Source organism: Bactrocera oleae, chromosome 2, assembly GCF_042242935.1.
Source record: "Bactrocera oleae isolate idBacOlea1 chromosome 2, idBacOlea1, whole genome shotgun sequence".
NCBI classification, from domain to species: domain Eukaryota; kingdom Metazoa; phylum Arthropoda; class Insecta; order Diptera; family Tephritidae; genus Bactrocera; species Bactrocera oleae.
The window spans coordinates 18,743,415-18,757,665 of record NC_091536.1 but is presented as its reverse complement, the minus strand read 5'-3'; the positions used below and the strand labels follow the sequence as shown (position 1 = coordinate 18,757,665).

Sequence of the window (14,251 nt, the reverse complement as noted above, 5' to 3'; positions counted from 1 at the left end):
GGATTTTTGAGTTTCACGGTTTCCTCGCTAATTCTTTCAATGTACTGGAATTGCGGCTATAAATTTAAACTAATTATCACGATTTCATTAAAATATATTTGTTTATTTCAATTTTTTATTTTTTTTCGCAAAACCCTCTAAACTATATATACATATCCGTGGATGTGGCGGTCATTCATTGATCGAGTCCATATAAGTCCCAAGCATTGCGAACTTTTGTAAAAATATTATATTAATTCTCCAAAGATGCACTCAGTTGGTGAATTAATAAAATAATTTTTTTATACGAAGGCTATGCAGACCTCTTTTAGAACAAATTTGTTTTCATTCACAAAAATTGTTCTTGGTAAAAATGCCACTCGGCACGAAATGCAAAAAAAAAAAAAATAAACGTAAATCAAACCGTTATCGGTGCGATAAATATAAATATAAACTAAAAAATAGATATCATTGCAGCAAAGTATGTTTGGATGTTTTCAAATTATACGCTCGCTCACAACAAAGTAATTGTCCGTAATATCGTTTACTTATAATAATCACCGCAGCATTTCGGAGCATTTCATTATGCGCGCCTGCAATAGAGAAAACATCACAGAACAAACGTTTTGAATACAAGAGATGAGATGACACTAAAATTAGATAAATTGCCCACCTTAAGTGTCTTCATTTGTTTGCTGTGTGTTCTGGACAAAGCTGGTCTTGTTTCACGACATGTTAGAAGCCTAGCAAAAAATGATTATACATACTTTTACAATATCATAAAATATCCATACTCTTCTACGGCTTCTGAATAGCTATCGTCCATGTTTCGGTATGTCTTTCCAGTTGAGGTATATGGATTTTTCGGCGTTTTCGGTTGCGCTTTCAAACTGTCCAAATATTCTTTTGCCATTTCAATATCACGCTCCAACTTGCTCACTACAGTAAATGCAAATTTGTTGTAAAATATCGTCGAGTACAACAACACTAAAAAACATTCAAACATTCATTACTCACCCTTTTCTTTGAGCATTTCCTCGGAGTTGCTGCAACAGAGAGCATTTTTGCAATGGCAACACCTGAGACCCTCGCCATCCTTGAAGCCCAGTTCGGTTAGTATCATGTTTAATAGACAGCCTGGATGCAACTTGTCAGCGGCCATAAATATTTTTCTATGCATGTAAGCCAACTCGCGGAAGGACATGCACTGTATACCATTATGTAGAAGTTTGTGGCAGAGTGCGTAAAATTTACTTTTTGGCACTAGACTTTTGCAGAAGCAGAAACCACATTCCATCATGAAGGAATTGAGAATTGCACGTAATTCCTTTTCCAGTGCACTGCCCGCTTTTATATTCGAAATCATTGTGTTGGCATTAGTGTCGATAAATTGTTGGAATGCATCTGTATCTGCTGATGCAGCTGTGCCTTTTCCTCTCCGACTTTTGCCACCACCAGAAGTCGGTGCACCTCGGCCAACAGGTCCTCTACCAGAAACGCCGCCTCCAATACCTTCTCCCTTTCCAGGTTTAATGCCAGTTCTTCCATCACTTTCTCCGCCTCCGATTGCTGCGCCATCCCCCACGGGACCTGCACCGCCAATCATAGCTATACCGGGACCACCTCGATCCGGTTCTCCAGGGCTACGTATTTGACCAGCGCCTCCAGGACCACTGTCTACAATAACTCCTCCAGGTCCACCAGCATTACTAATACCCGGTTGACCTCTTCGAACTGCACCAGGTCGGTCAACGTCCGTTGCACCGAGACCAGGACCACCGGCAGCAGGGCCATCAGTACCGGGAACACCAGCAGCAGTTCCAACTGCGCCAGGACCACCCCCAACAGGACCAACTGCACCAGGACCTCCATCAGCAGGACCAGCTAAAGCAGGTCCACCCGTAGCAGGACCAGCTAAAGCAGGTCCACCCGTAGCAGGACCAACTGCTCCAGGACCGCCTGCAGCAGGACCACCTCCAATGGGGCCACCCGCAGTAGAAGCACCTACTCCAGGACCTCCTGCAGTAGGGCCACCTACACCGGGAACACTTGCAGCAGGGCTAAATACACCAGGACCGCCTCCAGCAGGACCACCAGCACCAGGACCGCCCGCAGCAGGTCCAGTCGCAGTAGGACCACCCGCAGCAGGACCACGCGCAGCCGGGCCGCCTCCAGCAGGGCCACCTGCAGCTCGTCCACCCGTAGCAGGACCAACTTCACCAGGACTACCTCCAGCAGGACCGCTCGCAGCGGGTCCACCCGCAGCAGGGCCACCTACAACGGGACGATCTGCATCTGGCCCGGGTACAGCAGAACCACCTGCAGTTGGATCACCTTTAGCTGGACTTGCACCAGGAGCACCTACAGTCGGGCCACCTTCAGCGGGACTTGCACCAGGAGCACCTGCAGCTGGACCACCTGTAGTGGCCCCTGCATCAGGACCACCTACAGCCGGTCTACCTTTAACGGGACCTGTACCAGGAGCACCTGTAGCTGGACCACCTGTAGTGGGACCTGTATCAGGACCACCTACAGCCGGGCCACCTTTAACGGGACCTGTACCAGGAGCACCTGTAGCTGGACCACCTGTAGTGGGACCTGCATCTGGACCCCCTACATTCGGGCCACCTTTAACGGGACCTGCACCAGGAGCACCTGCAGCTGGACCACCAACACCAGGGATACCCGTACCTGTTGCACCAGTAGAAGGCCCACTCGTAGCAGGACCACCAGCACCAGGACCACCTGAAGCTGGCCCACCAGTAGAAGGTCCACCCGCACCAGGACCACCTGAAGTTTGCCCACCAGTAGCAGGTCTTCCAGGACCACGCTCCGCAGGGCTACCCGCAGTAGGACCAGTTGTTTTGGCCGCAGCTGGCCCTTCAACGGCACTAGGTACAACCGGTTGCGTAGCTTCAGGCCCGCCACGTTCAACGGTACCACCAGCCGAAGGTACTTTGACAGCATCTGGACCTCCAACTCCAGGCGCATCAATTCCGGCTCTTCTATCAGCACCAGGACCACCCACTTCACCCGCGCCAGGACCAGCTCTTTTACCAGCTTCCGGTCCAACAACTGCACTATCCCCAGGAGCAGCTTTTTTTACAAGTTCAGCACTAACAACTTCACCGTCGCTTGGCTCAGATTTTTTTCCAACTTCTGGGCCAACATCTTTGCCAACAAATGGGCCACCTTTTTCAGGCCCGGCTATTTGACCCGCACCAGCAGGTGTACCTTTCTGACCGTCTGGACTAATGGCAGGACCACTCTTTTGAACGTCTAGGACGGCGGCAGGGCCACCCTTCTGTACATCCGCCGCTTCTCTTATGATATCCTTAGTTGCTACATCTGGGTCAATGCCTCGTTTTTCAAGCAGTTCTCTTAGCTTCTTATTCTCCTCCTGACACTTCTTATTTTTTGCTTGTTCTTCGAGCAATTGTCGACGTAAATCATCTATAATGCTCTGATCATCGCGTGTATTAAGCGCATTCACAGCATTCGATAATTGCGCATTCTTCAACTGTATGTCACTTATCTCTTTCACCAATTTCATAGATTCCTTCAAGTCCCTATCAATATAAGCGGTATCTTTAGCGGCCTTACCCACGTCCGTACCCATTTTATCAACACGATCAGAGAACTCATTCAGTTTATCCATAGCATGCATATTTAGGGCATCCTTGTCTTTCTTCAAATATGAAATATCATCTTGGGCTTTTTTGTATTTCTCCTCCATTTCCCTCAGTTTCTTAAACGCATCTGCACAAAAGTCTTCCGCTGCTTTCTGCACATTATTTTGCAAATACTCATTTTGTCTTGTCAATTGTTGGACTATATCGTGCAGCCGCTGCAACTCAGCGCAACACTCATCGGGACTAAGGCCATCGGTAATAGCTGGACCGCCGATTTTGTCGCCATCTCCGCCACGTTTCTTTATCTCCTTCTTGATTTCGTTCAAAGTGGCGCGCGCAAAGAAGGTCAAGTCGTCCATATAATCTGTGCAGGTTTGTGTTTGGGTATCGTGGAGATTTTGTATGGCGTTATTCTGGAGCTCATCAATGACACTCTGTGCATTAGGTCATGACAAACGCACAGCGGAAAGCGCGAAGGAAAAAATCAAATATTAGTCAGTATCATTCTATATGCATTCAGTACTCTGTATCCGTGTCATCAGTGTCCTTCACTTTTGTTTTGGTATTTTCTATAGCACTTGTTTTACATAATACGTTTTCCTTCTTATATTTATCAGCTATTACTTCCGTTTCTGTATCCGAGTCTGCTGGCCATGTATGTCGATCAATGCGTACGCAGGAAGAGCAAACTTGTCGAAAACGAACTCTTTTCCTGCACTTGCCCTTCAAGCCCATTTCTACAAACTGCCGCTGTAAATACGAGCAAGTCCAGCGCAATTAAAGCTTTGCATACATACATATATACATGCATACGTATGTTTCAATTTTTCTTTTCTTTTTTTGGTAAGAAGGGAGGGTGTTGGTCTATGAATGTGATGTTAACGCGGCTGAATTTCAGTTCCGTTCCAGAGCCAGCCATGAAAGTGACACGAGCCATTTTTTTTTGTGAATACTAAGCACTCGAAATAAAAAATTTCTTGGTACGGGACACATTAGTGCCCCTTTGGTTGACTCCTCACACTTCTAACGCTTAATGTTAAGCGGATAACCCGATTTAAAAAGAAGATATAATTCATAATTTTTATAGCTACGAAACTTATAAACCTTTAGAGCTCAATATCGAAACTCCATTTGGGTTATAGACGAAATGAGCTCTTTCACTAAACTTCTTCAGCCGTTATGAGGTGACTGGAAACCTATAAGATCTTAGTTTTTTCAGCTGTCATTATTACATATACCCGTCATAGGCACGAAATTTATTTAAAATATTCTTATGAATGATTAGAAAAAGCATCAAGCGTAAACCGCGCTTTCAAGAGCTTGAAATTAAAAACGTTTTACAACAACTGTAAATGAACGAGTTTTGTTCAAACAAGTTTGTTTATATTTTTCAACAATCGATTTATTCAACTCACAAAATTTCATAAATTTTAAACAAGAAAAAAAAACAGAGCTTATACAAAATTTATTATTAATATACAGTGAATAATAATAAAAAAAAAAATATTTATATATATATGTATCCTTTAAGGCAGTAGTAGATATGGGCATAAACGTACAATTGTTTATAGAAGGAGTATATACATATTTTTCGCATGTACATACATACATATGTGCATATGCATGTTTATATGCATTTGGTTGGCTAATTCGCATTGCAGTCAGTTATCCGACAAACAATTCTCATTATCATGGCCAGCATCTGGGTTCCGATTGCACATACAATAGCCACTGTTTCTAAACTTTTTGGCCTTGTACTATGAAATCGAAAAGAAACGAAAATAAATTTCAACGCTCACTTAATTTTGCATATTCATAAATGAGCGTTTACCATTAGATAACTTACCATCAATTGGTTGTACTGACAGTTGTAATCATTCAGAGCCATCTCGCGGCGCATCAGCTCGTTTCGCAAAGTGACGTTCTCCACTTGCAAGCATTCGGCTTTTTGTGCGCTGCAACAGGCACGAATTAGATCTTCTTTCATTTCGTTGAGTTGACACTGTAATAGAGAAATGAGAACTTGTTCGATAGGCACTAAAAAGTATATGATAATATTATAGGTCTAATTTCTGACTGCACCAAATATTAAATAGGACAAAACAATCTTTCCGTTCGTTTGTTAAATATTTTGAGCAATTTACGTTATGGTAAGCCTTCGGCGAAGCATAAAATATAATCGGTAATTGTTAAGCAATATTTATATAAATATTTTGAAAATTGTTTTCAGTTTTTCTAAAACCTTACAAGGGAAAAAGCTTTGTTTGCAACCGACCTTTAACAAAACAGCTTTCTCTAAACGTTCATATTTTTTTTTATTGCAAAATACTAGATTCAAATTTTTACAATCTAGTTGATGCTTAGAAAAGAGAGTCTTTATTAGCTATTTAGTGTACACTTACCCTAAGTATGTCTTCATTAAACTTATGTTTGTCTATTTGATCTTCGTAGTAGTCTTGCATCTGCTTCATCTCACGTTCCATTTCATTTATATGTTTAGATTGACTATCCAAATCGTTCGATAGACTATCGGACATTTTATCGGCTTCTTTTGCCATCTTTTGCAGCTCATATACCTTTGTCTCAAGATCCTTGAAAGTTTTGCATTTCTCACGCAAAGCATTACGCTCTTTCATAATCGCCTTGAGCGTCTCAGCATCTTGATCGGACATTTTATTCCGATTGCTATCCATGGTGCCTTTCAGTTTGTCATGTTCAAACTTACGCAATATGGAGAGCTCCTTGCGCAACTTATTCACCTCGTTCTGTAGGTATGCAATATCGTTACTTTTCTCCGGTTCTACTTTGAGCGCTTCGAAGGATGCACCTGACGACAGTTTCTCCATTAATCGCTTTAGATAGGCATTTTCTGCTTGTAATATTTCATATGCCTTGCTCATATCTTCGAATTTATTGTAAATCTGTAAAAGTTCATTTTCCTCGCCTTTACTGATTTTGCCGCTTGATGTAAGCTTTTGTATTTTGTTATAGAAATCTTTCGAATGACTGCTATCGAATTTGTTATTCATAATGGCTTTGATTTTATCATTTTCCATGTTAGATACTTTTAAGCGTTCATTCGATACTTCCAATTGTTTTTCGAGATTCTTTTTGTGCAGTAACAATTCCTGCATTCTTCCCATTTGTTCATTGGCACAAGCAATTACGCTATCAGCAGAAATGAGACCACTTTGACCCAGCTTACCTCGTCTCCCATCGGCGCTTCCCGGAAATCCACTACCGGGCCCGCCTCCACCTAGGCCACCACCACCGGGACTTCCACCGCTAGGACCACCACCTCCAGGACCACCGCCTCCAGGACCACCCCCTCTAGGGCCACCACCCCCGGTGCCACCCATCCGACCACGCCCACTAGGTCCCGCTCCCTCATCACCTCTCGTACCCGGTTCGCCGACATAACCGCTGTTAGGGCGTCCACCTGTCCGACCACCACCACGTATAGCGCCAATATTATGTCCATGAGTACGTCCAGCTGCACCTGTTTCATCTCCATCAAAAGCATAATCATACTCATCGTCACCATCACCATCACCGAAGCCACCAACCTAAAAAAAAACAAAAAAAAACCGATTTTAATTGATGCGAACTTAAAAACTTTCCAAGCACAAGAAACAACATGTGAATTCCCCAAAAACGCTTTGCATTAGTCAGTGCCTTTCTGGCACAAACTGAATTTCTGGCGACTTTCATCTTCTAATTTTGTATTTTATAAATAATACTCAATTTTTGAACAAATATCACAAAGGACAAATATATTTAAGTGATGTTTAAGAACTATTTAGGCGCTCTATCAATTAAATTCATTAAAAATATAGCTATTACATCAACATAAAAATATTTACGAAATTGTATCGCTATTGGGGAATTCGGCGGCCTAATATTACTTTGCAATAATTTAGTTGATCTCAAGATTTGACCTACCGGCGTTTGGCAGGTGATCAAATCTGAAAGAAACCTCGATTGCAACGACTCATCCATGGCCCACGAGCGGTGATCGATGGTCGACTGATAGGTCTTCAGCTTGACACAAGCCTTGCGGCACTCATAGTCGACCGTCTCGTTCATAAAGGGGACATGGAAAAATTCTTTTTGAGTTGAAAATGCCATTTCGCTTGACTAATATATGTATATATGGAGTTGGCTCTTGCTATTTTAGAAAGCTTAATATTTCTATTAAGGTCTATAAAATGCTCGAGACCAATGCCGCGGCAATACGCTTAACGTCTGGTTGGTAACTCCTTTGCTAATTTGTTTGCCGGTTTTCAAACGAAAGCTTTTTATCCTTGGTTTTCTTTTTGCTTGTGAGTTTGTTTGTTTAGTTTGTGGTTTTAGATTGATTTAATTGGTAGTTGCTTGTTGTTATTTTTGGTTTTTCGGTATAAGTTATTTTTTTTATAGGCTTGTTCTTGCTGCTGTTAAATGGCAATGGTTAGTAACGGTACTGCAAGCTTTTGCACACAAAACATATAACAGCTTCTTGCTCTGTTTTGATATTCGTGTAATCGTTGTTATTATTGTCGTTTTTGTTGTTATACGTTTTATTAATTAACAATGGTATCAATTAATTGTTGTAAAACTTGAAATTTATTAGTTGCAATGAGTTTTTTTGAACGAAAATCTAATTTGAAAACTGCTTTCGCCCGAGTTTCCTATATTTTCCAAGAATTGTTTTCACTAATTGATTTTGAACAAACTACTATGTTTGCTCATTTTCGATTGTATTTTATTACAGTGTTTTTCATTATTTATTCCTTACAGTGTTCATCATTGTTATTTTTACGAATGGCTTTTTATTAACGTATAATTTATTTAATTTATAATTTGAGGATGCACAACTGACATTCAACTGTTGTCTCAGTTCAACTAGTTAATGCCTTTCATAGAACATGCAGAAAATTGTCATACATAGAAGGGATTAAACTTGTTCTATTAAAATTGGCTTTTTAGTTTGACTATACATTGTTGTTGTGTAAGTATAAAAGTTTAACAATGCTTGTGAGTTTTCAATCTGGTTCGACGACAAGTCTACGTAATTGGCATGGACACGGATATCCTTTTCACAGCAATCCTCAAAATTATCTGAGGTATACTTTCTGTCGCTACAGCAGCAACAACGACGACAGGTAGTTTATTATAGACAAGGCTAGGCGAAGAATCTTAAAGAAATCTTGAGTTTTTTAGAATCTATATTATAATATTGATGAGATCCTTTTACGTATAAGAACTACACACCTGTTATTCGATAACAAGAAAGCAGCGAAGCTATAATCCCCTTCACACGTGCATTTCTTATAGCATAATAGGGCATAAAAAGATATTTACCTTGATTTTAATCGGTCAGTTAACAACCACTATTTGTTATAGTGGTTCGATCTGAACAATATGTCTTGTACAAAAATCTATGCCAAAATCCGTGAAGATATCTTGTCAAATAAAAAAGTTTTTCATACAAAAACTTGATTTTGATCGGTCAGTTTGTATGGCAGTGGTCCGATATCGGCGGTTGCGACAAATGAGCAGTTTCTTTGGACCAAAAGGACGTGTGTGAACGTAACATTTCAATATCAAATTTCGGTTTTAGAGAATAAAAAACTGATTAGGTAACTCTAGTGTGATGGTATGTGCCTTTCCTCTCTTCTTTCCTCTCCTCTTCAATCCGTAACTTGCTGAGAAGCTTTCTCCAAGCATCGGAATGAATGTATGAATATTTTAACCAGCCGGTGTGATTTACAATTTTTTTAATAGTTCACTTGATTATAAGTTGATGTCTTTAGCTTGCAAAACACGAATGCTTAGTGGTTGTTATAGAAATAAAATATTCTTAAATTTACTCTTAAAACAGTGATACACTAAAAATATCAGGCTATTTTAATGAATTATGACTCTAATGGACTCTATGGCTTATGTTTGAAATTATATATTATTTTCTATAATTTCCATATGTATGTTATGAGTGAATATTTTACACTTAATGTATTAACAATGTAGAAAAATAAACATATGTATACGTAAAGAAAAATACGTATGTAATATAAAAACATTTATATTCTAATAACCAAGTGTTCGCTAAGCTTTAATCTAATTAGGTCAAAGTAAATGAAGTGTCGGTCTCCTTTATCGTATCCTCCAGACGTACACCAATGCGTTTGCGCGGTATATCAATTTGTATAATCGAAACAGTTACACGATCGCCTACACTTAGCTCCCTATTTTTCATTTTACTTATATGAATAAGAGCATTACATTCAACGCCAATATCAACAAAAGCGCCAAAGTGTGTGATGTTTGAGACGGCACCTGAATATTAAGTTAGCGATACATTAATATTTGAAAATATTATATATTATACATCTATGAATTTAAGAAGAAATTAATAATTAGCAAATAATTACCCGTCAGAACATCACCCTCACTGAGTTCAGTTATACGTGCTAAACCTTGCTTGAAAAGCGGACGTTTGGCGAATTCTGCACGATAGTCTTGTGTGAGCTTGCGTTGTAAGGCCATTAACACCACATCGATCTGAAATTTAAATATTAAAATTTTTTAATAAAATTATAGAATATATATACTCGTATTAGAGTTGGTATATTTTTTTTAATGGAAATTTAACTCACACGCTCTTTTGGTATTTGAAAATTATCTGCTAGCTCTTCCATATCGCATTGTAAGGCGTAAGCTTTAATTTTACAGATAAACGGTGTACTCCCGATGTCTTTGAGTAACAAATTACATTTGCTTATAACTCTGTGAAATAAAAATTAAAAAAAAAAAATCATAATTGTATATTTGGATATTCAAAAGATAATCGCACTCTTAAACAAGTGTACAACACAAAGTTATAATAATAGAAATAATTTACTTATTGGCAACAGCATAACTCTCTGGATGCACCCAAGTGCAGTCCAGCAGATTTTCAATTTTTCCACCCACACTCAAAGGTTCGATGCGTATAAAACTGAAATGAGAACAGATAATATGTTGACGTGTGATGCGAAAATATGCCATTTTCACTTAGATAATACGAAATTATTTAACACAAACGAACTTTACAACAACAAGCTCCGATTAAATTGCATATGCTTTTTTAGAATACTATTTATGTTATATAACTGAAATGCATTGCTCACCCAGCACATTGTACAAATGTCTTCTCACCAATGGACTTTACTTTCAACAGATCCTTGCGTGTTTGAAATGGACCGTTACTTGAACGATGCTCTATGATTTTTTGTGCTTTCTTTTCACTCAAGCCAGCTACATGCCTAAAACAACATAAGACATGATTATAATATTGTAAGAAATTATGGTAAAAATTATTCTACTCACTTTAACACACTTAAACTGGCTGTGTTGATATCCACGCCCACAAAACTTACACACTCAGAGACCACCTCATTCAGCGCTTCGTTTAGCGTTTTTTCCGGCACATCGTGCTGGTACATGCCAACACCAATATGTCGTGGCTCTATTTTCACATATTCACTCAACGGATCATTTAAGCGACGTGCAATGGAGACTGCAGATGAGAAAGTAAAAAATAAATTTTATATTATTTTTATATATATATATATATGTATATACTTTTAATTTTTAATAATTACCAGCACTGATCTCATTCATATCCATGTCGGGAAACTCTTGGCGGGCTACATTGCTACATGAATATATTGAAGCGCCTTGCTCGGAAACAATACTATACCGCACATTATTTTTATCTAAAATGCCTAAACCGAATAGATTGGAAAGCCAAAATTCTGTTTCACGACAGGCCGTGCCGTTGCCCAAAGCGATTATTTTGCAACTTTGAAATTTGAGATTTAGAAATTTGAAATGAGTTTATTAAATATGCAAATTTTATTTATTTGTTTTAATTATTCGACGTTTTTACTGTTACTTACTTGTGTCTAGCTAGCAATTTGGCTAATTTCTCGCCTACTTCTTCAGCATTACTGCTACGAGCATGTGGGTATATTACACCAGTTTCCAAAACATCTGCTGTCTCGGAGATTAACGCCAATTTGCAGCCATTGGTGAAACCTGGATCAATGCCAAGAATGCGCTCACCTTTAAGTGGCGATTGTAGCAATAATTGTTTCAGGTTTTGCGCAAAAACATCGATAGCCGCTTTTTTGGCGGATTCATTCAGATCGCTGCGCAACTGACGTGATAGAAGCGGTTGCACTGGAGCCAATTAAAAAATGTTTATACATATATTAACATGTTTACATACAAATATTTTAATGATTCGCTATTGGTACACTCACATTTTTTACTGTAGCATTCCTCGAATGCCTGCTCGAAAACCTGATTGCGCAGTGGGTAACGCAGACCATCAGTCATAAACAGCTCGCGCGTGAAGCGTTTGATATCATTTTTTACATAATCAGCAGTGACTATCTTTACAGTTAGAAACTTTTGCTTTTCTGCACGATTGATGGCGAGCACCTGATGTGGTTTTAAATAACGCACATCTTGTTGGAAGTCAAAATATGTCTCATACTTTGATGCATCCGTTTTATTCTTGGAATGCACCGAGCTATTATTATTCAATGCTGTTGACGATTTGGTAGCGGTTGATGTGCCGGGCGTTTTGGATTTGGTACACTTAAGCACTATGCGGTGCACTTTTTGGCTGTACAATAAAAAATGGCAGATATACATATATGTAATTAAAACATTTGACAGTTTTTGGACCTTTGATAAACGCGACGAGCTGAATCGTTTTAGTCACGTCCGTCTGTCTGTCTGTATATACGCGGGACTAGTCCCTTAATTTTTGATATCATTATAGTATATTGTAACCATACGAACTGAACTATCAAAAACATGCTGTTATGGAAAACTATCAAGATATCTTCACAAAATTTTGCACGGATTATTGTCCGAAAGATAATGTTCAGATCGGGCCACTACAGCATATAGCTACCATACAATTGACCGATCAAATGCAAGATTTTGCATGCAAAACCTTTTTATTTGACAATATATCATAACGCAGTTTGACATAAATTATTATCAAAGACAACGGTACAATCTACGAAAAGCATACAGCTGCCGTACAACCTGGCAAATCAAGTTCTTGTACGGATTTTTTTATGTGTGAAGGGTATTATAGCTTCGGTGCAACCGAGGTTAACGTTTTCTTGTTTTTACTTACAGCCGTCGCAACTCTTCCAAAACACCTGTATGCTTGCTGATATTGTGCGAAATGATGTGACAAATACCTTGTAGTACTTTCTCTACATTATCCAGGTCTGCATTATTACGATTTACAAGCGATTCCAAACGCACTTCTGGCGCTTCACCGAACAATAAGCGATCCGCAGCGTCACCCAAACCTAGTGCTTTAGCACGTTCGGCTAGTGAGCCTTTGCTTGCTGGTTTGTATGGTGCATACTAAAAATACTACAGAGTAAATCTACAAAACAACTAAAGATCCATTGTGCTTACCAAAAATTCCAATTCTTCATTACTTTTTGCGCATAAAATCTCTGAACGTACTTCATCGCCTATTTGTTGCTCCTTCTCTAACTGTGTAACAATCGTTTCAGCACGTTTGCGCAACTCTACAATTTCCGTATATGAATTTTTTATATCACGCAGTCTTTCAGGCGTAATATGGTTAATTAAATCCCGGCGATAGCGACAAATGAATGGTATTGTGTTCTCATTCTCCAGCAATTGTACGATATTTTTAGCAGTGCAGGGTTCAACATTCTCTTTTTCTGCGAGCAGTTCGTCGACGCGCCACACTTTTCGACGTGCTGAAAGTAATTCACTTTTAAAAACTTAATATAACAAATACATTAATTTGTTTCATACACACCCCAAAATGAGCTGCGACCTGTATGAGTGGTAGAATCGCGTGCCAGTTTGTTCTTATCTGCACTCGAGCAACATTGGCCGTCAGTTACAGTTTCTACAGGATCTTGATCTTGCTGATCTTCAACTTCCAAATCCATTTGCTGATCTTTATTTCCTTGCTGCATTACTTCTACATTTTCAGGTTCATTTGTTGAACTGTTTTTGTTATTATTATCCTTGGATTTTGAGGTTGTTTTGCTGTCCTTTTTGGCGCCTTTCTCTGTTGCTTGTGACACTTTATCTTTACTTTTTTCAGTGGGCCAACGTTTTCTATAAATAAAATAATCTCCTCAGACTTATTATAATAACTAAATAGAACTGTTTTGTAAATATAAACCTTGCAGCTGTACTTGTGGTAGCGACTTCTCTTCCAGTTAATGAACGTGCTGCGGCATCTATACGTGCAGACTTTGTCGGTGGTGGAGAAAATGAGCTGTCACGTCCCCTCCTCGTTGTGATTTGTACATCATCATCGGAATCAGATATTTCTATTATTTGAGTAGCCTTAATTGCTGCTTTACGTTTTGGGCGCCCAGCCATTTTTTTGAAATTTGCGGTATGGAAATAATACACAGATATCGTTATAACAAGATAAAGGCAATTTTTATACACCACGAATTATTCTAAAAGTGATTATGTAAATTATTTATTTGAAGTAAAAATAACTAATTTTTTCAAAAAATCACGTTTGTGATTTTTCAATTTTCTTCACAACCGGTCACTTCAAAATTTGGAGCGAACACTTATAAACA

General features: G+C 39.2%; 2 protein-coding genes across 3 annotated transcripts; both read right to left on the bottom strand.

The window, feature by feature from the left end:
• Positions 1 to 82: 82 nt before the first annotated feature.
• On the bottom strand, positions 83 to 8,928 carry LOC106627722 (uncharacterized). Its single transcript, XM_014247946.3, has 7 exons — positions 7,554 to 8,928; positions 6,014 to 7,177; positions 5,458 to 5,613; positions 997 to 4,045; positions 774 to 918; positions 653 to 722; positions 83 to 572 (listed from the first exon to the last, which is right to left on the bottom strand). Exons 1-7 carry the CDS (start codon positions 7,737 to 7,739, stop codon positions 537 to 539), a joined length of 4,806 nt encoding a protein of 1,601 aa, XP_014103421.2. The 5' UTR covers positions 7,740 to 8,928; the 3' UTR covers positions 83 to 536.
• A 411-nt stretch (positions 8,929 to 9,339) lies between these two features.
• Positions 9,340 to 14,249, bottom strand: LOC106627723 (uncharacterized protein YdcI). Of its 2 annotated transcripts, XM_014247949.3 has the most exons (13): positions 13,837 to 14,247; positions 13,462 to 13,769; positions 13,086 to 13,399; positions 12,793 to 13,031; positions 11,900 to 12,267; positions 11,534 to 11,816; positions 11,237 to 11,436; positions 10,962 to 11,151; positions 10,763 to 10,897; positions 10,495 to 10,590; positions 10,250 to 10,379; positions 10,025 to 10,154; positions 9,340 to 9,929 (listed from the first exon to the last, which is right to left on the bottom strand). In XM_014247949.3, the coding sequence occupies exons 1-13, from the start codon at positions 14,037 to 14,039 to the stop codon at positions 9,715 to 9,717; spliced, it is 2,811 nt and encodes a 936-aa protein (XP_014103424.3). In that variant the 5' UTR covers positions 14,040 to 14,247; the 3' UTR covers positions 9,340 to 9,714. The 2 variants fall into 2 exon arrangements, with proteins under 2 accessions (XP_014103424.3, XP_014103425.3); XM_014247950.3 differs by lacking the exon at positions 10,495 to 10,590 and having other exon boundaries at positions 13,837 to 14,249.
• Between the last annotated feature and the right edge of the window lie 2 nt (positions 14,250 to 14,251).